Consider the following 22,865-nt stretch of genomic DNA (forward strand, 5'->3'; position numbering starts at 1 on the left):
CGCACAGAGGGGAGAGCCCGGGCCCCTTCACTCCCCGCACAGAGGGAGAGCCGGGGTCCCCCCACCCCGCGCACAGAGGGGAGAGCCCGGGCCCCTCACTCCCCGCACAGAGGGGAGAGCCCGGGTCCCCCCACTCCCCGCACAGAGGGGAGAGCCCGGGCCCCTCACTCCCCGCACAGAGGGGAGCGCCCGGGTCCCCCCACTCCCCGCACAGAGGGGAGAGCCCGGGTCCCCCCACTCCCCGCACAGAGGGGAGAGCCCGGGTCCCCCCACTCCCCGCACAGAGGGGAGCGCCCGGGTCCCCCCACTCCCCGCACGGAGGGGAGAGCCCGGGTCCCCCCACTCCCCGCACAGAGGGAGAGCCCGGGTCCCCCCACTCCCCGCACAGAGGGGAGAGCCAGGGCCCCTTCACTCCCCGCACAGAGGGGAGAGCCTGGGCCCCTCACTCCCCGCACAGAGGAGAGAGCCCGGGCCCCCTCACTCCCCGCACAGAGGGAGAGCCCGGGTCCCCCCACTCCCCGCACAGAGGGAGAGCCCGGGTCCCCCCACCCCGCGCACAGAGGGAGAGCCGGGGTCCCCCCACCCCGCGCACAGAGGGAGAGGCCGGGCCCCTCACTCCCCGCACAGAGGGGAGCGCCCGGGTCCCCCCACTCCCCGCACGGAGGGGAGAGCCCGGGTCCCCCCACTCCCCGCACAGAGGGAGAGCCCGGGCCCCTCACTCCCCGCACAGAGGGGAGAGCCCGGGTCCCCTCACTCCCCGCACAGAGGGAGAGCCGGGGTCCCCCCACCCCGCGCACAGAGGGAGAGCCCGGGTCCCCCCACCCCGCGCACAGAGGGAGAGCCGGGGTCCCCCCACCCCGCGCACAGAGGGAGAGGCCGGGCCCCTCACTCCCCGCACAGAGGGGAGAGCCGGGGCCCCTTCACTCCCCGCACAGAGGGGACAGCCCGGGTCCCCCAACTCCGCGCATGGAGGGAAGCGTTTGGGACGAGGGAGCGGGACCCCCTGCCTTCTGGCAGATGAAGTAACTGGAGACCGGCCGGCCAGGCAGGCTGTGGGCAGAATCAGGATCAGGTTCGGGCTGGAGCTCCTGGCCTGCCGCCGGGTCAGCCTGGGCCCCGCCCCTTCCCGGTCCAACCCCGGGAGCCTGAAGCCCACGCAGTGCGCGAGGCTGAGTTCCGATCTGCGCTCCCCGTGTGGGCACTGAGCCCCCGCCGCCCACCGCCGGGAGAAGGCGGCCGCGGGGACAGCGGTCTGGGGGGGTTCCGGCCTGACGCCAGCAGGACGGCTCCGAAGTGTCAAAGCAGGTGCTTGAGTGCACGTCCCAGCCTGCGAGGTGCAGAACGGAGCCCGCACCCGGTGGCTTCTCAATTCACTGGAAGAAATCAGAGCCGCACACACTCCGCGGCGCCCGGCCGCGGGGCAGGCGCTCCTGACCGCACACGGCGAGCCGGGCAGCCCAGAGCGCGGCTGTCCATCTTCGCAGCGAGCGTCTCAGGACGTCCCGCCCTACGTCTCCGAAAACCTGTTAGCCACGCAGACATGGGCCCGCCCGGGAGCCCCGCATCCGGCCGGTGGGGGGGTGGGGGTGGGTGGGCCGGGCCCCCTCAGTTCACAGGCTCCCGGCTCCCGGGGGATCATCAGAGCCCCCCCATCCCCCCCTTCCCGGAACCCATCCATTCTTCTGTTTCGTTTCTGTGGCCTTCCGCCTCATTTCTGTGGTTTCGTTTCTCTGGCTGTTGCTGAGGGGAAAGCCGTGGAGAGGCGTGACTCACACAGCAAATAAAGGGAGCGGCGGAGGAGAGAGGGGGGATCTGCGGAGTCTCCATCCCGAAGTCCTGCAGGCTGGCAGGTGAGGGCCGGCGGGGGAGATTTCCTGGTAAACCGGCGGTGTCCTAGGCAGGAGCCATAGAGGTAAGTTTCCGCTGCTGCCCGTTGTGCCGCTCACTCAGACCCGTGTTGGCGCTGGAAAGGAGTGGCTGCTGGGGGAGCCCAGGGGACCCCCTCTTCCAGAATCCGGCTCAAGGCGCAGTGGGCAGGAAGGGGTGGCTTTGGGGACACCTGGGCTCAGCGTCGGTAAAGTGCACACTCCGGGGTTGGGGTGGGGCTTTGTGCGGTGTGATCCTGTGATTTATGATAAGAAATAGACAAGAAATAGGCTGAGCGCAGTCACCATGCAGTCACAGATTTTTACTGTACGTTTCATCCCCACCCTGAACAATCCTGGACTGAGGACTTGAGAGTTGCTAAGAGAGAAGATCTTAAAAGTCCTCATCACAAGAAAAAAAGAAAAGGTTGTAACAGTGTACGGGGATGGATGTTAACTAGACTTACTAGTGATCATTTCACAATAGATAGAAATATTGGGGGGGGGGAGAAATATAGTCTATGTTTTGGTCTGTGTCTCTGTTCCTGTCACAGAACTTCCTAAGACAGCGATGGCGAACCTATGACACGCGTGTCAGAGGCGACACGCGAACTCATTTTCTTTGGTTGATTTTTCTTTGTTAAGTGGCATTTAAATTCATAAATAAATATCAAAAATATAAGTCTTTGTTTTACTATGGTTGCAAATATCAAAAAATTTCTGTATGTGACACGGCACCAGAGTGAAGTTAGGGTTTTCCAAAATGCTGGCACGCCGAGCCCATAAGGTTCGCGGTCACTGCCCTAAGAGCTGAGGGCGCGGGGTTAATGGGTGATGTTTACGCTGCGCCCGGCGGGGCTGGTGCCTGGAACAAGCCCTGTGACCCAGAGTCGGAACTTTCAGCTCCGCCCCCCACCTCCAGGGCCGGGAGCTCACTGGCTGGCGGTCGCTGATTGCACCAATCATGCCTCTGTGCAGAAGCCTCCGTGCAAACCCCAAAGGCCCGGGTTCGAGGTGCGGAGAGCTCCTGGCTGGTGAACTGGTGGAGGTCTGGGGAGGGCAGCGAATCTGGCGAGGGTGTGGCAGGCCCGTGCCCCCACCCCCTCGCCGGGCGGTGTGGCTTTTCCCTGAGCTGTTCCTGCGTTACATCCTCTCATGATAAGCCGGTGATCTGTAAGCACCGTGTCTCTCTCTGAGCTCTGTGAGCCGCTGTAGCAAATTATTCAGGACCAAGGAGGGGGTCCTCGGCACCTCTGATCTAGAGCCAGTCGGTCAGAAACACAGGTGACAACCTGTGGATGGGAGGGGCATGGCCAGGCAGGGGCAGTCTCGTGAGAGCACTGGTGCCATGGGCGGGGAGGGGGGGGGGGCGGGGCGGGGGGGGGGGGACACACATGTGGGTGTTGGTGTCAGATCGGAGCCCCGTAGCCTGACTCCGGGTTCAGTCTCGGGGTTCAGGCGCCCTCTGCTGTGGTGCTGGAGGCAGGGCCACCTCAGAGATGGGCTGGAAAACTCGCTCTCCTGAGGAACGGGGCACTGATTTCTGTGTTCAATGATTATGCCTTCAGATTTTTTTAAAAATACATTTTATTGATTTTTTTACAGAGAGGAAGGGAGAGGGATAGAGAGTTAGAAACATCGATCAGCTTCTCCTGCACACCCCCTACTGGGGATGTGTCCGCAACCAAGGTACATGCCCTTGACCGGAATCGAACCTTGGACCCTTGAGTCCGCAGGCTGGTGCTCTATCCACTGAGCCAAACTGGTCTGGTTTATCTGTAACACTGACTTACCCAGTTCAGGCCCTTCCTGCACTTTAGTTTCTTGACTTGGAAAGTGCAGAAAAGCAGCCATCACAAGGAGCTGTTGTCCAAACAAAAGGAGCATCTCAGAATGGCCCTCAGGCACCAGCTGTTTCTATAACAGGGCTGCCTGGACCTGACTGCAGGCCTCAGCACCCCTCCTGCAGCACCCCTCCCGGGCTCCCCAGCGGTCTGACCAGGCCTCGGTGATAAACAGTGGCCGGAGGGCAGGCGCTGGCTTCCAGGGGCCTGGGGGATGCTGCCTCGCGTCTCCCCACACCTAACGGTCCCCTGTTTGCTCCTGAGCCACAAGCGTCTCCAAGTGGCAGGGGACATTCACTCCAGGATAACGTGGAGCCCCCTGCCTCTCATCCCCAAGCCCTAGGGCCCATGGAGACCCCACTCTCTATGCTGGGGTCCTGGTCTCCCCGAGTCTGTGTGTAGAGGGAAGTGGGGGGCTGTGCTGGGGCTGGCGAGGTGCAGCCTGGGCAACTTGGGGCCACCCCGTCTGTGTCTTTGCAGAGCTCTCCAAGAAGCACCTGCCGGCTCCCCTGGCCATCAGCTAATGCCGAAAAGCCACAAGTTTGGGCAGCAGCCGAGGCACAACCTGCTTCCCTCCCCGCCCTCTCCAAAGGCAGAAATGAGTTTCTTCCAGCAGCAGCCACCGCCATTCGGCGCCCCAGGAGGACAAATGAGGTTTCCCCCCAACATGATGGGTTCTCCCCACCTGGGAGAGAAGAACCCAGGCTTCCTCACCAAGAACTTCAACTTGATGACATTGAACCCTCAGATGCCAGGAGAAACCAGGGGCCCTGAGAGGACAAAGGTGAGTGGTAGGGAGAACGTTCTGGAAAGGCGCGTTATAGCCACCAGCGGAGGAAGGATGGGGTTGTAGGGGAGACCGCCGCCACCAACGTCACAGCTGTGTCCCCAGCTCTCCAGACACATCTTGCAATCACCAGGGGCGGCGGCGACCTTCCTCGGCCTGCGTCTGGGCTTCTGTTCCATGCTGTTCCACATGTCGGGGTCTCCTTCCGGGAGCTTTTCCTCCAGCTCCTCCTGCCACCATCACGATTGGGGACCCTCCCCCAGGGCCCAGGACCCAGCACCCTCCTGCCCTTCTGGGTCCCTTCTCTCTGCTCAGCCAGGCCCCTCCACCCTCAGCTAAATATCCCCGCTTCTGCAGAAGCAAAGCCTCAATAGCAGCAGAACTCAGGGGCCTCCTGTCTGCAGCCAACGTGAGCAGACGCCCAAATTCCGCAGCAAATTCGCCGCGGCCGTGGGAGCCTTCTCAGAGGCCGGGGGTGTGAACTCTGCTCTGCCTCTCCCAGGGGCTCGAGAACAACCTGTACAACCAGTACGAGGAGAAGGTGCGCCCCTGCATCGACCTCATCGACTCCCTGCGGGCCCTGGGCGTGGAGCAGGACCTGGCCCTGCCCGCCATCGCCGTCATCGGGGACCAGAGCTCGGGCAAGAGCTCCGTGCTGGAGGCGCTGTCGGGCGTCGCCCTGCCTAGGGGCAGCGGTAAGCTCAGAGGGGCCACAGAGCATCTCTGGGTACCAATGGTGTCAGACAGGCCACTGGGAAGGCCCGCGGGAGGGCAGCGCCTGCAGGCCCTGGGTGACTTAGGCCTGGAGTGCCCAGCCTGGGGGGGATGGGGGGACGGGAGGGAAGGGGGGCGGGCAGGGACCACCCAAGCTGCCCCTAGGTTTCCAGGTCCACTGTCACGTGGCGTGGTGATGGCTATCGCTGGCCCTGTCAGTCCAGGTCCCGGGCCCCTGCTGTTTCTCTCCTGTGGTCGAGGGAGTGCAGAGCATTTCTTCTTAGATCGTGTAAATTTGTACGTTTCGGGTGACATGCGAAGTCCTCTTGAAGAATTTGCTCAATGTTTAGAGAAGCTATTAGCCAGGATCATGTGTTTTCCTTTAAAAAGATAAAAAGAAGCTGTTGTGCAGTTTAATAAAATAATCGCAAAGGGGGAAAGCAAGAGAGACAGTCTCCTCAAAGTGGGTAGACAGGCCCCTCCTGGCCTCTCCCTGGCTCCTGGCTCCCACCAGCACTGCCATAGCCAGACCCCAGCAGACCCAGGGGCTAGGAGGCACCAATGGCACCCCACTGGGGCTGCCCGACCCCCCCCTCCCGGCATAGGGGAGGGTGTGGGGACACCAGAGGGCGGCACAGCCCCCAATGGCAGTCTGCACACCAGGCGCCTGGGGGGCCTCTGAGGTCCCCATTAGCCGGCACCTGATGCCTGAGAGCAAGAGTCTGGGACACACACCTCTGCCCTGGGTTCAGCGTTCTGGGGAGAAGGGTGCCAGGGTGGGAGCCTGCATGCCAGTGGCAGGCATGTGGTCCAGGGCAACTCCAGGCTGGGCGAGGAGATGATCCTCCCTCAGGGGACAGGCTCACTCACCACCTGCCGACACTCTGGCCTCAGCCCACAGGCTCAGGGCAGTCCCAGCCTTTGGCTTCAGCTGCGGTGGCGGGGGGTGGGGGGGGGGGCGCGTTCTGCCCTCGCCACCAGGGACCTGGAAAACCAGCCCTGGATGCCCCTTGGACCCTCCTTCGGGGTGTCCAGCTCCCTCCAGGCTCTCGCTGCCTTCTCCCGCATCCTGAGAGGGTTGGGCATCCATCGTCTTCGGCTGGATCACTGCTTCCATCTCTCCCTGCCCTGAGCTGCCACCTGGACGCACGTGGTCCAGAGGCCAGTGACCGAGGTGTTTCTAGGGCCGGGTGGTGAGTGGGGGGCCTGGATCGGGCCCTACACAGGGACAAACATTTCAGGTGGGGCCTCTGGGGACCTGGGGCAGCTCCTGAGCGGTGAGAGGGAAGGGCACCTGTGACACTTCTTCTTTTTTATTTATTCATTTATTTATTTATTTTGAATGCTTGCCACATTTATTAGGTAACCGAAAGAAAATGCCTACAAAGGTGTTGTATGTGTGCACCCCCACGTCCCGCGTGGTTCAGGGTTCAGGATCTGGAAGAGGAGCCGCACACAAATGAAAGAGAAGAGACAAGAGATAATTTGGAAATATTGGGGGGCCAGGCGGGCAAGTCCAACTCAGGGGGATCCTAGTTTGCACTTCCGGGATCCTTGTTTGCACTTCCTGCTAGTGAAAACAATGGGCAGCCTCCCACACAAAGGCCCGTTTCTTACAGGACTTTTACACTCAGAAGTGTTACTGCGAGAACATCTGTGGCAGAGGCTGGTTCACTAACGGGTCTCAGTGAAGGCAGCCCCTGGCAGTCCTGGGCCGCGTGCCTCCGATCTGCTGCCGCTGCCTCCCGAGGAACTGGGGGCACCTGAGAGCCTTGCTGGAGGGTCCCTCAGAAGTCCGTTCCTGAGGTCCCTCGCGCTGAGAGGCCCGTGGCGGAAGGAGTCTGCAGGGCGAGCATCAGCTGGGCTTCTGGGCCACAGCCACCACCCCAGGAGGCGTCTCTGGCTCCTGGCTCCTGGGCGTCGGGTCCTCCATCGCTGGGGGCGTCTCTGGCTCCTGGGTGTGGGGTCCTCCACTGCTGGGGGCATCTCTAGCTCCTGGGATTTGGGCATCCCATGTGGTGCAGGCAGCTCTGTGCCCAGACTGCATGTGTTCTGTGCGCTGGGCCTGTGCAGCAGGCAGTGCTGGCGCAGCACAGAAGCCCACAGGGACCAGAATTCAGTTCCTGGTTGAAGTCTTGCTGGTCCCAAGTGAGGCGGCCCAGCCCCGGGTAGAGAGGGAGTGCCCAGGGCCCCCGGTGCTGGAAGGTCTGGCGTGGTTCCTGCGGCTCTTCCAGGGAATTCCAGGCCTCAGGCACACAGCGCCCACAGTGGGGAAGGCTGGGCTCCATGGTTCAACTGCTGAGAGGAGGGTTCCCAGTGACTCCTTCCCTGCACATTTATACCCCCCTGGGCCCCTAGGGGTCCAATGGGAAGTGAGTCAGGCTGGGTGGTGCCAATTGCTGCGGAAGGTGGTACATAATGAGATTGAGGGGGATCTGATCACCCTGGGTGGGGCTAGATAGGATTAAGGTGTCTTGCTTGAGAGCCTTAAAGTTTGTTTCTTTGTTTAAAACCAACCACAATTAGTTAGATATGCTCTTTGGAAGGTTATCCTATCCTATCTAATAATAGACAAACATGGTAATTGACTATGCCTTCGCTACGCCTCCCATTGGCTAATCAGCATGATATGCAAATTAACCACCAACAAAGATGGCCACTAATTTGCATACTGCAGGCAGATCCCGCTGCGCCGCCCCGCCTGGGGCATGATCCCCAGCCGCTGGCCACCCCAGCGGGAGATCCTGGCCTGCCCTGTGCGGGGCAGAGGGAGCGGTAGCATAATCCCGAGCCTCTGCCCGCCCCAGCGCTGGGTCCGGGCCTGTCGTGTGTGGGGCGGGGCAGGTGGGGCGGGCGGCCGTGAGATCCGAGCAGCCGTCCGACCCAGCACGGGATCTGGGCCTGCCATCTGCGACCGGGGGAGATGGGGCAGACACCGTGGGATTGGGCATGCCATCTGCCACCAGGGGAGTGGGCCTAAGCCAGCAGGTGGTTATCTCCCGAGGGGTCCCAGACTGTGAGAGGGCACAGGTTGGGCTGAGGGACCTCCCCCCCGCCAGTGCACAAATTATTGTGCACCGGGCTTCTAGTCTTCTATAAAAAACATTCAATGTGCCCGACAACTTCTTTATCCCATTGTCTACTGATGGGCACGTAGATAGCTCATGTAAACAGTGCTTAGCACGTTATGGACTGCCCTCGGGAGGAATCTGTCCCAGGAAAGCCTGTGCATTCCGCAGGAGGGAAAGGAGCAGCAGGGCTGCCTACAGGGCAGTCTCGGGGTCCCCAGGGGTGCGGCTCCTCGAGCTGTTGGCTGCCTTCTGTCTGCTTCCTGGGGTGCAGCCTGCGTGCTGGGCGCTGGTGCGGGCGGCTGGGGCTCAGCGCAGCACCAGGAGCCTGCGTCCCTCCATCCCCTCTGGGGCTGGCACCTCCTGGCTGGTTCAGGAACTGCAGGGCTGTGCGGCCTGGCACCCTGGGCTTCCCCTCGAGGGGACTGTGGGTCCTGGAGGCCTGGTCCTGGTCACGTTCCTGGCCCCTCTCAGCTCTGGGACCCTCCGCGTCCCAGGGGCCAGGCTCCGGGAGCCAGAGGCAGGGGTCGCAGGTGGGGCGGCTCAGCTCAGGGACGTTGTCCATGGCCCAGGCCCAGACTGCTCACGGTTCAGGCCCGGGGGCAGGGTGGGCTCCGGGCACACACACCGCCTCCAAGACCAGTCTCCCAAGGTGGATTTGTGACACTTCTTCTAAAGGAAACCCGGGTTTGGGAACCTGTCTTTCAGGAATCGTGACCAGATGTCCGCTGGTGCTGAAGCTGAAGAAGCAGGTGGCCAGAGAGTCCCTGTGGACGGGGAAGATCAGCTACCGGAGCACAGAGCTGCAGCTCCAGGACCCCTCCCAGGTGGAGAGGGAAATATACAAAGGTGAGGCCTGGGGCTGTGGTTGCTGCTGGGGCTGCTCCCCTCACTGTCTCGCCTCCTCCAGCTCCTCCTGGGCCTCGGGGCTTCTTAAGCTCCTCGAGGGAGCACCCTCTCCACCTCTCAGGGAGCACCCTCTCCTCCATCCAGGGAGCACCCTCTCCTCCTCCCAGGGAGCACCCTCACCTCTCAGGGAGCACCCTCTCCTCCTCCCAGGCAGTGCCCTCTCCACCTCACAGGGAGCACCTTCTCCTCTCAGGGAGCACCCTCTCCTCTTCTGAGGGAGCACCCTCTCCTCCTCCAAGGAACCCCCTCTCCTTTATCCAGGCAGCACCCTTTCCACCTCCCAGGCAGCACCCTCTCCTCTCAGGGAGCACCCTCTCCTCCTCACAGGGAGCACCCTCTCCTCCCAGGGAGCGCCCTCTCTTCTTCCCATGTGCTTCCTCCTGCTGATGCCCCTGCCTCTCACACTGTCCCTTCTACCCCCTTCCTATTCTTTCTTTGCTTCTCAGTTAACTCCCCCACCCTGGGAAGTGTCCCCACAGGACTCCACTCTACCCCCCGGCTGTCCTGGTCACCACTGTCTTGGGTCGCTGCTCTAAACTCACCCCAGCAGCCACTTGGTGGCCACATTTCTGTCTAACCCCACTCAAGGCTCCATCTTTTGGTGAGAGGGATGTTGAAGGATTTGTGGACATAACCATCACCACACTCAGTGAATACCCAATGAAAAATATTTAAAAACATAAAGAGAACAGAACCCATCCACAATGCCAATGGGAATAAATCGGATGTTTTCCTCTGGGATTTCTGAGAGTGTATGTACATGCTACCCCTGAATACACGGATGGCCACCTCAGTGGCCTGAGATCAGTCCGCAGGTTTCTGTGAAATGTGTCCAAGCACCTGGGACTCTCTGAAGCTCCTATACTCTGAATACCAACAGTCGCCTTCAAGAACAACTGCTTTTTCTCAGGTGGGTCATTAACTTGGACTCTGGGTTTCTCTTCTCTTGGCCTCCATAGCCCAGAACACCATAGCCGGGAATGGAGTTGGCATCAGCCACGAGCTCATCAATCTGGAGATCACCTCCCCCGAGGTTCCAGATCTGACCCTCATTGATCTTCCTGGCATCGCCAGGGTGGCTGTGGGAAACCAGCCCCAGGACATCGGACTGCAGGTGAGCCTTTCTGGAACTTGGGAATGGGCCAAGCTGAAGTTGGGGAGACTTTGAGGCCTCTGCCGATCACCCCAAGGGCTGTGGTGTGCCTCCCCAGCCCTCACTCTGAGTGACTGGGAGGAGACTGGAATAAGACCTCCTGGGAATGGGGCTTATACTGAGGATCTGAGTAGAGCCTGACAGGTCATGGAAACAAGAGAAATTGACTTGGTGGGAATGGGGGTGCATGGGACAGCTCCCATCCAACCTAAAATAAAGATTGTGGGCCCAGTGTTGGCTGTCTTGAGATAGTCAACAGATGCCAGAAATTCAAATTTTCACATGAAATCTGCCAATTTTAGCAACAATTAAAAAATAACGCTACGTAAAGTAATCAGAACATGGTCTGTGATCTCTGGGCAGGAGCAAGAAGGCAGCACAATGGGAGGGATGACAGCCAAGGCCAGCAATGACCAGTACAAACCAAGAGCCACTGAGCCTGATGCTTCTTTCCTAAAGGCCTTCCCACTTAAGGCTGCCTGAGCGCAAAGTCTTACTGGGATGCTTGAGTCACACTTGATCTTTGGGCAAGGCCTGTCCCCAAACTAGCTCTGTCAAGCTTTGCTAAGCCAGCTCACATGGGGGCCGAGGAGACAGGATGGTCTCAGGTGCAAGGGTAGGGTCCAGGGTATGGTGGGATAGGGTTTGTCGGGGGGAGAAGATGAGACCCTTCTATCCTAGGAACTAGGGTCACTTGCCTGCCCTTTTCCCTTTTTGTGGGGATTACTGCCAGGGTGGGGAAGCCAACCATAGCCACACTCGGGGTGTGGCAGGAACCTCCTGAGGGGGCCTCTGCAGGCTCTGCTGCTCTGGGAGAAATCTTGGGCAGTGAAGTGTTGGTTTCTTCCTCAACATCCACATCACCGTTCTGTGTCTCCAGGAGCAGTGTCATTCGCTCATTTTCCTTACGGAGTTAGTGACTAATTCCACACTTCTCACCCGCCAGGAGGGTGCTCATTCATCCATGCCATGGGTGGACTTCCCTAGTACCTCTCGGCTTCTGGGGAACGTACAGCACATAGAAAATCATGCTAATAGAGTGACGGTAATCTCGGAAGGCTTCCAGGAGAGATCTGGAGAGGAAGGAGAGGTTGCATCGGGCCATAAGAATTGAGTCTTCAGGAGAGAAGCTATACCAGTGGTGGGCTCTGAGGAATAAGAAAAAATCAACAGAGAACCCCGTAAGGGCAGGTGGGGTGGGCATTCCAAAGGAAGGGGACAGGCCAGGCTAGGGCTCGGAAGTGTGAAAACGGGGTCATGCGCTGGGATGACTTTGGTTTTCACGATGATGATGTGCTACTGAGTAATCAGAGACCTGCTCTTCCTTTGTGTGATTCTGTGGCACCAGATCAAGGCACTCATCAAGAAGTACATCCAGAGGCAGCAGACCATCAACTTGGTGGTGGTCCCCTGTAACGTGGACATTGCCACCACAGAGGCGCTGAGCATGGCTCACGAGGTGGACCCCGAAGGAGACAGGACCATAGGTAAGAAGGAAGAATCAGGCTTCCAGGAGATGGGAAGGGAGGGGAGATCCTCGCCCATGTGGAAGGCCCTGGAGTTAGGTCCACCGTTAGAGACGCCCACATCCTGCGCTAGGTCCAAGCGCTGTTCCAGCCCAAGCTCCATGGGCTCAGGGTCCATCCCTGCTGGTCATCTTCACTCACAATCAGGGTTAGATGAGCCGCCAGAATGTGCTTCTTCACCCTCCTTCTCATCACTCATTGCATTCATGAGCCATTCTGGATGGGGTCAAGACCCACTTTACTTTACCCACAATGGCCCAGAAAGGAGAAGTGACTGGCCCATCAGTTCTGCCATAACACAGCACAGGTCTAAGACCCCTGGGTACAGGGAAAAGACCGTCCCAGACCCCAGTGAACACACTTCCAGGCTAATGTTGGAGCGTCAGCATCTGCAGGATTTAAATTCAAGCAGAACTCTGTGGGAAACTGTGTTCTCCTAAATGTCCTTTCTTCAATGTCACGCTCCATGGCGTTATAGGGACTTGGTTTAAGAGCACAGACTGCCTGGGTTTGGATCCTCATTCTACCACTTACCGGCTCCACACCCTTGGGCAATGCATTTAACCTCTCCTCGCCTCACGTCCTCTTCTGTAAATGGTGCTAAGTCACAACCACTTGCTAGGGTTGTTGGGAGGGTTACATGAAGAATTATCGTGTGCACAGTTTCTCCCTGGGTTCTCCTCTCCTTCGTCGCCACCTGCAAGTCACATTCCTAGTCACCTTGGCTGGCTGCTGCTTCATTTCTCTGACCTCTAAATATTGGAAACCAGAACTTGGTCCTGAGCTCTCCCTCTATCAACACACTCTCTTGAAGTGACCTTATCTGTCCATGCTTTTGAATTCGTTCTACATGCCAGTGACTCCCAAGTCTATATCCGTAACTTACCTTTCCCTAGACTTGATGTCTCCACTTGGATGTCCATTAAGTGTCTCCGAGGTACTGTGACCAAAGCACTAATTTTGGTATCACCCTCCCCCAACCCAATTCTCCTCCTCCCCAAGGCTTCCCCACCCCTTCACGGCCCCACATCCACCCGCCTGGGTCTAAAGCCAAATCAGAGTCACTCTTGATTCCTCCTTCTCCTTGCTTCTGTGTCTAATTCATCTGAAGTCCTGGCGACCCTGCTTCTAGAACTAATACTAAATCTGTCTGCCCCTCTCCATCCCCACAGTCACTACCTAGACCCAGCCTCCATCGTCGCCTGCCTGGGCTACGCAGACATGCTCAGGTCTCCTGGCATTCACCTTGCCCACAACAGTCCACCCTCCCCTGGCCTTAGACCTGTAAAGCAGGCCATGCCCTCCTCTGCTTTTACTCTCCAATGCTTCGGTCTCCATAGTCAAACCCAGACCACTGTGCCTGGACCACAGCGCATCTGGGACCTGGCTTGTGCATGCCCCTGGGACCACGGCTCCCATCACTCCCCACCTCGTCCACTGCTGTCCAGTGCAGCTCAGTCAGCCAGCTCCCTCTCCACCCACAGGGCTGGCTCCTTCCTCTCATTCAGGTCACAGCCCAAACGTTGCCTCCTGGCCCTCGTTGTCCAGCCAGCCTACACTTGTCCAGCCGCCCAGCCTGTAGTCATTTCTTTGCCTTTCTTTTCATTCTCTGCATGCCGCTTATCAATATTAGGTATTTTTGTTTATTTCTTATATATTACTAGGATAATTTATCTGGCTTTTTCCCACTAGAAGGTGGAGGGATATTCATGAAATCAGGAACGATGCAGTCTTACTCATTCCTCAACACCCGCAGCAGTGTGCTTAATAAGCATTTGTTAATTTAATATGTATGCATAACGCATTCAGGAATAAACACACTTAAAAAGAGAAAAAATTCAAGCATCTAAACATTGCTGAGAGTGGCCTTCCCTGTGGCCCAACAGAGGGGTCCTTACATGATGCTTATGAGCTGATTCTGTAGCTGGGGGCATGTGTTTCAAACTGAGGCGCAGTAGAAGGCCCTGTCTCCCCGGCCAGGGGGGTTCGAATTGCAAGCTTCCATTTTCATGATCTTACTCCCTTTTCTCAGAATAGAGTACAGCGACCCAGGCTTCCATGAATGAGTTCTGGTTCCGGGGAAGGGCATTCCCGGCTGCTATCTCCCCTCCCAGGGGAAGGCCCTCTCCTTTACCAATGGAAGGTGCAAACGCAGATTCAGACAAGACTTGGCTCTGTTAGTCACCTGAAGGTCTGTGCTCACACAAACCTTGTAGTGAGTCTATATAACACCTTCTGGTAATAGAACAGAAGAGAAATGAAGCTGCTTAAGCACCAGGGCAGCTTCTTAGGAACATGGTGATGGAGCCGGCCACCTGTGATGACGCTGCTGCCCAGTGCTGGCACCCAGCAGGCACCCAGCGAACGTTTGTTAAGTCAATTACGCAAGGCAGTGGGTGAACTGAGTGAGTGGGGGAGCAAATCTGAGGGGCGATGATGAAATGAATGAATGACTGGCAGGCACTGGGCAATCAAGGCTGCAGAAGGCTCTGTTGGTCCTGGCCAAGAAAGGATCCCATAGCCCCGCAGGGGTCAAGTGTATTTGAGAAGAGAACTGACCTTTCCATGCCCTTCTTATCATCTCACAGGGATCCTGACCAAACCGGACCTGGTGGACAAGGGCGCCGAAAAAAATGTGGTGAATGTGGCGCAGAACCTCACGTACCGCCTCAAGAAGGGCTACATGATAGTCAAGTGCCGGGGCCAGCAGGAGGTCACCGACAAGCTGAGCCTGGCGGAGGCCACCAAGAAAGAAACGATGTTCTTCCAGACGCACCCGTATTTCAGGTGAGCGCCTGCAGGACCCTGGAGCTGGACTCCAGGGAGCCGCCCCCCCCCCCCCCCCAAGACTGGCCAACATGATAACCAAATTGCATATAAATTATAGAGTGTAGTGGAACCTCTCCTTGACTTTATTTTTAGTGTGAAATTCATTGGCTTATTGAAACAAATCATTTTTTCATGGGCTGTAATGATGGTGCTGATTAAAGGTTGTAATTTGGTGTTCCACAGGGCGTAGGGCACTTGGGTTTTCCAACATGTTTTCACCCGCCTTCTCATTAGCATCCCATCAAATCTTAGGAGATGCACATGGCAAGTGAGGTTCTTCCCACTTCTATAAACCAGGATGATGAGGTCAAAGCAATAGTGGAGGGGACAGGACCGGAAACAGATCTCCTAGCCTCCAGAAACCGATGTTGATCATCGTAAATGGTACACATTAAAACCTGCTGTAGGACTCCTTCCACTGCGTTAGAGCCTGCAAAGGAACGGGTTTCTGTTAGGTCTGATCACATAGTTGAATGGATACCCCCTCCCCTGGGAACGGACCTTTAGGCCACTGCACAGTGGACAGTCCCTTTCGCTTAGATAGACCACATTCCACTTGCTAAGACCATTATCTCTCCCCTCCGGACCTTCCCATGATCCAGACCACCCAGAGGGTTCTCTGCCCAGAAAAAGCCCACTACAGTCCTTTAAACCTCTGACTCCCTGTGTCTGGGGGCTGGCTCCATTTTGGGGCTCAGCCCATCTGGTTTTCCAGAGGACCTAATCAGTTCCTAATTCTTCACCTCTCTTGGCCTCGTGCCTTCTTCCTTGGGCGACCCTAACAGTTTTATTACATACAAATGGCCCTGCAGGACGCTGAGGCTTTTCCCGCTGAGCTGGGCCCTTTGCCCTTTCGTGCTCTGCAGGACCTTGATGGTCCTGAGCAGTGGGGGAGCAGCCAGTGAGCCCCAGCAGCCACTCCTGCTTGAAGGAGAGATGCGGGCGCAGACCAGATCTGCTACTCGCTATGTGCCCTTGGGCAGTGGCTCGGCCTTTCTCCTCAGCTGGGGGAGCACACACACAGCTGCTCCACAGGATCGCGTTTCGGGTTAAATGATAGGACCCACGCCAAGGTCCCAGTGCGCCGACAGCCAGCACTCCATGAACACCACGCGGCTCCTTCTTTCTTCCCCTCTGCCCCGCCTTGGAGGGAGAAACAGACCGTTTTTGTTATTGTTGTTGTTTGTTGTTGTTGCTTTAAACATATTTTTATTGATTTCAGAGAGGAAGGGAGAGGGAGAGAGAGATAGAAACATCCTATATAATAAAAGGATAATATGCAAATTGACCCTAACAGCAGAATGACTGGGAATGACTGGTCACTATGACACACACTGACCACCAGGGGGCAGATGCTGAATGCAGGAGCTGCCCTCTGCTGGTTAGTGCTCTCCCACATGGGGGAGCTCTGCTCAGCCACAAGCCAGGCTGATGGCTGCCAGCACAGCGGTGGTGGTGGGAACCTCTCCTGCCTCCTCAGCAGCGCTAAGGATGTCCGACTGCAGTTTACACCTGCTCCCCGCTGGCAAGTGGACATCCCCTGAGGGCTCCCAGGCTGCCAGAGGGATGTCTGACTACCAGCTTAGGCCCGATCCCCTGAGGAGCAGGCCTAAGCCAGCAGGTGGATATCCCTCGAGGGGTCCCAGACTGTGAGAGGGCACAGGCCAAGCTGAGGGACCCCCCTGAGTGCACAAATTTTTGTGCATCAGGCCTCTAGTCAATGATAAGAGAGATTCATTGATCAGCTGCCCGCTGCTCACCCCACATTGGGGATTAAGCCCCTAACCCAGGCAAGTGCCCTGACTTGGAATCGAACCATAAACTCCTGGTCTATAGGTTGAGGCGCAACCACTGAGCCACGCCAGAAACAGACCATTTTCGATAGCATTGGGGGCCCGCAGGGAGAGGGAACTGCTCGCTAAATGGGAAGAAGATTCTGTGATAATCGCACCCACGGTTCTCAGTCCTGAGCAGCAAAGCCTCCTGGTTGTGTCCTGCTCCAGCGTTTCTGAGTCTGGGGTGGCACCCAAGAATTTGTGTTTCTATCAAGTTTCCAGTTGAGGCTGATAGTGCTGGTCCAGGGGCCACACTTTGCAAACCACTGCTCACGGGTTTGGGGAAAGTGAGGTCAACTGTGAGCCCCAGGTTGTTCTGCGGTCTCTGGAACTCACTCACCTGCATCCCTGAAATGTGATGTCCTTTATCAGCTCCCCAGTTCCCCCTCCCCCAATCCTGGCACCCACCATTCCACTCTCAGGTGGTGTGAGTTTGGCTATTTTCCATTTCTTACATAGGTGGACTCAGGCAGTGTCTGTTCTGTGACTGGCTTCTGTCACCTCAGCATAACGTCCTCAAGGTTCATTCTTGTGGTCACATATGACAGAATAGTCTCCTTTTTAAAGGCTGACTCGGATCCCATTGCACTGTTAAAACAAACGCAAACGGGGGCCAGACGTGGGGATCCCCTGAGCAGACAGAAGCGGATCAGTCACACAGGCAATGCTTCACCTAGCTTAGTTTACAAGACAAGCCAGTGCCCACAGGCGTGCTCTTCTTGCTTCTGAAAATCATAAACGAAACTTAAGCTGTTCCCCCAAATTGACATGAGGTAACCACTAGCCAATTTCCTTAGCTTTAAGGATACTCTCATATTAGAACCGATCACCACGCAGAAGGAGCTGCCACTGCTTTCTCACTCCATGCTGCTTGGCGACGTGTCCCTGAGCCTCACTCCATGTTTGGGTCCGAGTGCCCCTGGGTGGCAAGCTGCCTTGCTGCTGTGCACACAATACGCTTTTACCGGTTACTACTCGGTGAGCCTCTGGTTGTGCTTCTGTTTTTTTCTGAATGTCTGACAGCATGTACATACCATATTTTCTCCACCCACTCGTCTGCCATGGACATGTCGGTTATTCCCACATCCTGGCTATATTCTGTACATAATCTGTCTTTATTACCACATCCTGTGCTCTATTCCGTCCATGGCTGTCCATGTGCTAGCACTCTATTCTTTTGTAATGATAAACTGTAGCTTCGTAATATATTTTGAAATCAGGAAGTGTGGTGCCTCCCACTTTTTATTTTTAATATATTTGTAATTGATTCCAGAGAGGAAGGGAGAGGGAAAGAGAGCTAGAAACATCAATGATGAGCGTGACTGGTGCTGCTGTGAGCAGAGGAGGGCTACTATCTCTGAGATGCTGATTTTAATGCTTTTGGGTAGATATGTGTAAATGGGAGAGCTGGATCACATGGTGGTTCTATTTTTAATTTCTCGAGACGCTTCCATACTACTTTCCTTAGTGGCTGCACCATTTTGCATTCACACCAACATTGTACAAGGGTTTCAGTTGCGCCACATCCTAGCCACCGCCTGCCTTGGGTTTTTTTGTTTTTGTTTTGTATATATGTAACATGCATCCTAACAGATTGAGATCCCATTGTGGTTTTGATTTGCATTTTCCTGATGATTCGTGATGTTGAGCATCTTTTCCACGTGCCTGTTGACCATTTGCGTGTCATCTTTGAAGAAATCACGATCCAACTGTTTAGCCCATTTTTCACTTGGGTTACTAGGTTTTTGTGTGTGTGTGGCGGGGGTGGGGAGTGCTATTGATTGTAGGAGTTACTTACATTTTTTAAAAATTAACCCCTTATCAGATATATTGTTTGCAAAGATTTTCTCCCATTTTGTAGGTTCTCTGTTGATTATTTCTTTGCTCTGTAGAAGCTTTTCAGTTTGATGTAGTCCCACCTTAGTCTATTTTTGCTTTTCTTCTCTCTGCTTTTGGGGAAATCATTTTCCCCTGTGGTTTTTTTTTTTCCTTTTCTTTTTTTAAAATATATTTTGATTGATTTCAGAGAAGAAGAGAGAGGAAGAGAGAGAGATAGAAACATCAATAATGAGAGAGACTCATCGATCCGCTGCCTCCTGCGCCACCCACTGAGGATCGAGCCCACAGCCCGGGCATGTGCCCTGAACAGGAATCAAACCGTGACCTCCTGGTTCATAGATGGATGCTTAACCACTGAGCCATGCTGGCTGGGCTCCCCTGTGTTTGTTTGTTTGTTTGTTTGTTTGTTTTTTCTAGGAGCTTTACAGTTCATGTCTTACGTTTAAGCCTTCAATAAATTTTTGGTTGACTTTTGTGGATGGTATGAGTTAAGGATCCAACTTCCTTTTTCTGCATGCAGACATAGAGTGTTCCCAACATCCTTTGTTGAAGAGACTATCCTTTCCGCATTGTGCATCTTGGCACCGTTATTAAAATTGAGTTGACCGTATATGCACAGATTTATTTCTGGGTGCTCTAGTCTGTACATGTCTGTCTTTGTGCTAGCACTGTACTCTTCCGTAATAATAAACTATAGCTTTGTAATATATTTTGAAATCAGAAAATGTGGTCCCTCCCACTTTTTATTTTTAACATATTTGTATTGATTTCAGAGACGAGGGGGGAGGGGAAGAGAGATAGAAACATCAACGATGAGAGAGACTCATTTATCGGCTGCCTCCTGCACGCCCCCTATTGGGGATCGAGCCCGCAACCCCGGGGAATGGGCCCTTGACCAGAATGGGACCTGGGACCCTTCATTCCGCAGGCCGGCGCTCTGTCCACTGAGCCAAACCAGCTGGGGCTGGTACCTCCCACTTTATTCTTTTTTCTCAAGATTGATTTGGCTACTCAGGGATGAATATTGGTTACAAAAAATAAAATACGAGTTTGGACAAGTCACTACACTGCTACGAAGTGAGGTTGGTTTTGTTTTCCTGTGGATAAAAAGATCACCTACTTCATCGGTTTGTTGGGATGATAAAAAGCGAAGGTGAATGTAACCTTCCTGGCACCGTGCTTGCCTCGGTTAGGCTCATCCCATAAGGAGCACTTGTCTTTCTCACCCGCCCCCAGGCTTCTCTGGCGCCACGCGTCCCCCGGGAGCTGCGGGAGCTCACCCACCCGCTCACAAAGCCCAGGCCTGGGGAAAGGACCGCATGGGCCTTCCCGAACTCACGTGCGCTGTCTTGTTTCAGAGTCCTCCTGGAGGAAGGCAAGGCCACGGTGCCCCGTCTGGCGGAAAGACTCACCACCGAGCTCATCTGGCACATCAATGTGAGTAAGGGGTGGCTGCAAGTTATAAAAATTGCAGCCTGCGTAAGTCACTCTCGGTCACGAAAGGGCTAAGACACTGCATTGAACTCTCCAAATAAGCAAACAAGCACATTCTGGAAACCAAATAAACCAAATGGCTCCTGGCCAGAGGCTCCCAGGAGAGCGTCTGAAACGGGAGGAACAGGGCATAACCTGGAAATAAAAAGGGGAAGCAGAAAGAAAACCCGCAGTACCAGCTCAGCGCGATAAAAAGCAATGAACGCCAAGGTGGCAGATTTTTCTTTTTTCAATGGTCTCTCAACACTTCACAGTATATAAAACGTTTTCCCAGCCTCGAGCTTGTCAGGAATACGTGTTTGATTTCCATGGATTCTCAAAAATGGGCAACTGCAGACAAACTTTTCATGATGTTGTTCAAGATGGTACAAGCGTGGCTTAGTGCTTCTTGAGACATACTCATGGAGCTGGCCTGAGCCTTTGCACATGAGGCTGAACCACAGGGCGGGACTGCAGGTTAACTCAGAGCAGAGATGACCCCTGGGCCTGGGTTTCGTCCATGCGAAACTGCTCAACCGGGAGTGACACCAAGACAATGAATACTTTTGAGCCAGAAAACACACACTCAAAACATATTTGGTGGGCTCTGGCTGGGTGGCTCAGTTTGTTGGCGAGTCATCCTATACAATAAAATGTTTTGGGTTCGATTACCGGTCAGAGCGTGTATAAGAAGCAACTGATCATTTCTCACATCAATGTTTCTCTCCCTCTTCCTCCTTCCTCTCCCTCTAAAAAATCAACTAAGTAGCCGAAATCGGTTTGGCTCAGTGGATAGAGCGTCGGCCTGCGGACTGAAGGGTCCCAGGTTCGATTCCGGTCAAGGGCATGTACATGGGTTGTGGGCACATCCCCAGTGGGAGATGTGCAGGAGGCAGCTGATCGATGTTTCTCTCTCATCGATGTTTCTAACTCTCTATCTCTCTCCCTTTCTCTCTGTAAAAAATCAATAAAATATATTTTAAAAAAAATCAACTAAGTAAAAAAAGACATATTTGGTGAGAAGGAGGCAGTGGACCTGAAATTGTAGTGCGCACAAGAATCACCTGAAATCTGGTTAAAGCTCATAACCCTGGGCCCCAGACCCAGAGTTTCTGAGTTAGCAGGTCTAGGTTGGGGCCCCCGAATTGGCACTTGTAAGTTCCCAGGTGACCTAGGGAACACACTTTGAGAAGGACTGATTCTAGTGGAATCCCCTCAGTTTGCAGAAGGAGGCACCAAAAGATATTACCCTGTCTAATTGAAAAAGCAAACAAACACATGTTTTTGCAAAAAGATGTTGCATTTTGCTGACACATTTCTCAGCATTTAAATTTTTGTTAGAATTTGAATTTAAAATTTGTAATACTTTAAATTAATTTTTAAATGTATATCAAGATTCAATTATGGTAATTATAATTTGAAATATATATATTTGTTTGTTGGTTTTGTTTTGTTTTAAAGAGCCCATGAGACCTATTAACTTCTTGGTGTCCCCCACCTTTATCGCCATTTTGTGTAGCCGTGACAAACTGCCTCTCAGTCCCAATGAACGCCTCCTGCCGGGCTGGCTGCAGCGACCTCAGGCACCGAAGCAGAACTGGGGCGCGGCTCACTCAGGCGTCTTTACCTGCAGTGTCCGCCTGCGTGCGCTTTGGGGGTGGTGAGCAGGGTGCAGACTGGAACTCTGCCACTTACCAGCTCAGCATGACCTCAAGCTGTTGGCCTCTCTGGGCCTCAGGTTCCTGTCCTGTAAAAGGCAACGAAGCCGGTGCTGCTGGGGGTGGGGGGGGGGTGGGGGGGGGAACGTCACTGAGACACAGTGCGTGGCGTGGGCCAAAGCAGTCCTCATGGTGCGCTCTAGGGCCTCTGTTCTCCTCGCCTTGTTCTCATCATCTGCATCGTGATTGGTTAGGATTATACCCAGCCTGACGCCAACCCCCATGACATATCTTCCAGCAAAGTGCCCTTTATTGGTTTATGGCTTTCAAATGCTCACCACGGCAGCGTCTTACTAGAGAAAGCTGACGCTGTGTTTGGGTGTAATTGATCTGGAGATACAAGACACTTATCTAAACCAAACAAGAACCAAACAGCGTTTCTCCCTGGATAACAGAACCACGCATTCCGCAGGCCTTGGGCTGCGCCCTGGCTGCCTGCAGAGCCTCCCCGGGCCCCTTAGCGGGCCTTCGCCTCGGCGCCTCACACAGGGACAGACACCCCCCCCCTTGGCCTCCCAGCGGGATTCTGCTGCCCAGGAGACCTGTCAGCTCACGTCAAGCTGTGGTGGTTCACTGTTTGCTCTTATTTTGTCCAGAAATCACTCCCGCTGTTAGAAAATCAGATCAGGGAGAGCCACCTGAGCGCCATGGAGGAGCTGCGCCAGTGTGGGGAGCACATCCCCAACACCGACGCCGACAAAATGTTCTTTCTGGTCGAGGTGAGGACTTGGGGGCTCCACGTGACACTCGGGCCCAGAATCTGGCGGCTCCCTGCGGTGGCCACACCCTTCCAGGTGGCCCAGCGCCTCTCCAGGTGGCCTCTGTGCCTCTCTGCTGGGTCCCGCAGGAGCCCTGTCCTCCCTCCAGTGTCACCTGGGAGGGGAGGGGTGGGTGGGTGAGGTACTGCCAGCCCCCATGCCACCCTGTGCCCCAGCCCGGCTTCTCAACCACAGCACAGTTGAATGACGTTGCCTCTTTTTCAGAAAATTAAAGTGTTTAATCGGAACATTGAAAGGTTAGTAGATGGAGAAGAAGTCGTGAAGGAAAAAGAGACCCGCTTATACAACAAACTCAGGGAGGAGTTTAAAAACTGGGTCCTCGTACTTGCAGCCAATTCCCAAAAAGGTGAGTCTTGGAACAGGGCTGCCCCACCAGCAGTGTCTTATTTACCACGGCCAGGAGCTCCTCCCGGCACAGGAAGTGTGCGGAGCTGACTCCCCACACCGGAGACCCTGGCCCAAGGGAGCCTGCCCTCACCCACTCCGCAGAAAGCAGCTCCACAGCCTGGACTTTCTTCTCTCTTGC

General features: G+C 55.3%; 1 protein-coding gene across 2 annotated transcripts in view; it reads left to right on the forward strand.

The window, feature by feature from the left end:
• Window positions 1–1,766: 1,766 nt before the first annotated feature.
• The window catches only part of MX2 (MX dynamin like GTPase 2), a 29,516-nt gene continuing 8,417 nt past the window's right edge, over window positions 1,767–22,865 (forward strand). The window contains exons 1-10 of one of the 2 annotated variants that reach the window (XM_081088250.1): window positions 1,767–1,912; window positions 4,190–4,493; window positions 4,999–5,191; window positions 8,987–9,127; window positions 10,147–10,301; window positions 11,689–11,827; window positions 14,455–14,653; window positions 19,728–19,806; window positions 22,157–22,279; window positions 22,544–22,685. In XM_081088250.1, coding sequence (XP_080944376.1) covers window positions 4,233–4,493; window positions 4,999–5,191; window positions 8,987–9,127; window positions 10,147–10,301; window positions 11,689–11,827; window positions 14,455–14,653; window positions 19,728–19,806; window positions 22,157–22,279; window positions 22,544–22,685 — 1,432 coding nt within the window. In that variant the 5' untranslated portion in view covers window positions 1,767–1,912; window positions 4,190–4,232. The remainder of the gene's footprint in view (window positions 1,913–4,189; window positions 4,494–4,998; window positions 5,192–8,986; window positions 9,128–10,146; window positions 10,302–11,688; window positions 11,828–14,454; window positions 14,654–19,727; window positions 19,807–22,156; window positions 22,280–22,543; window positions 22,686–22,865) is intronic. The other variant, XM_081088251.1, reaches the window with a different exon arrangement.

Source organism: Myotis nattereri, assembly GCF_964212035.1.
Source record: "Myotis nattereri genome assembly, chromosome: 3".
NCBI lineage: Eukaryota > Metazoa > Chordata > Mammalia > Chiroptera > Vespertilionidae > Myotis > Myotis nattereri.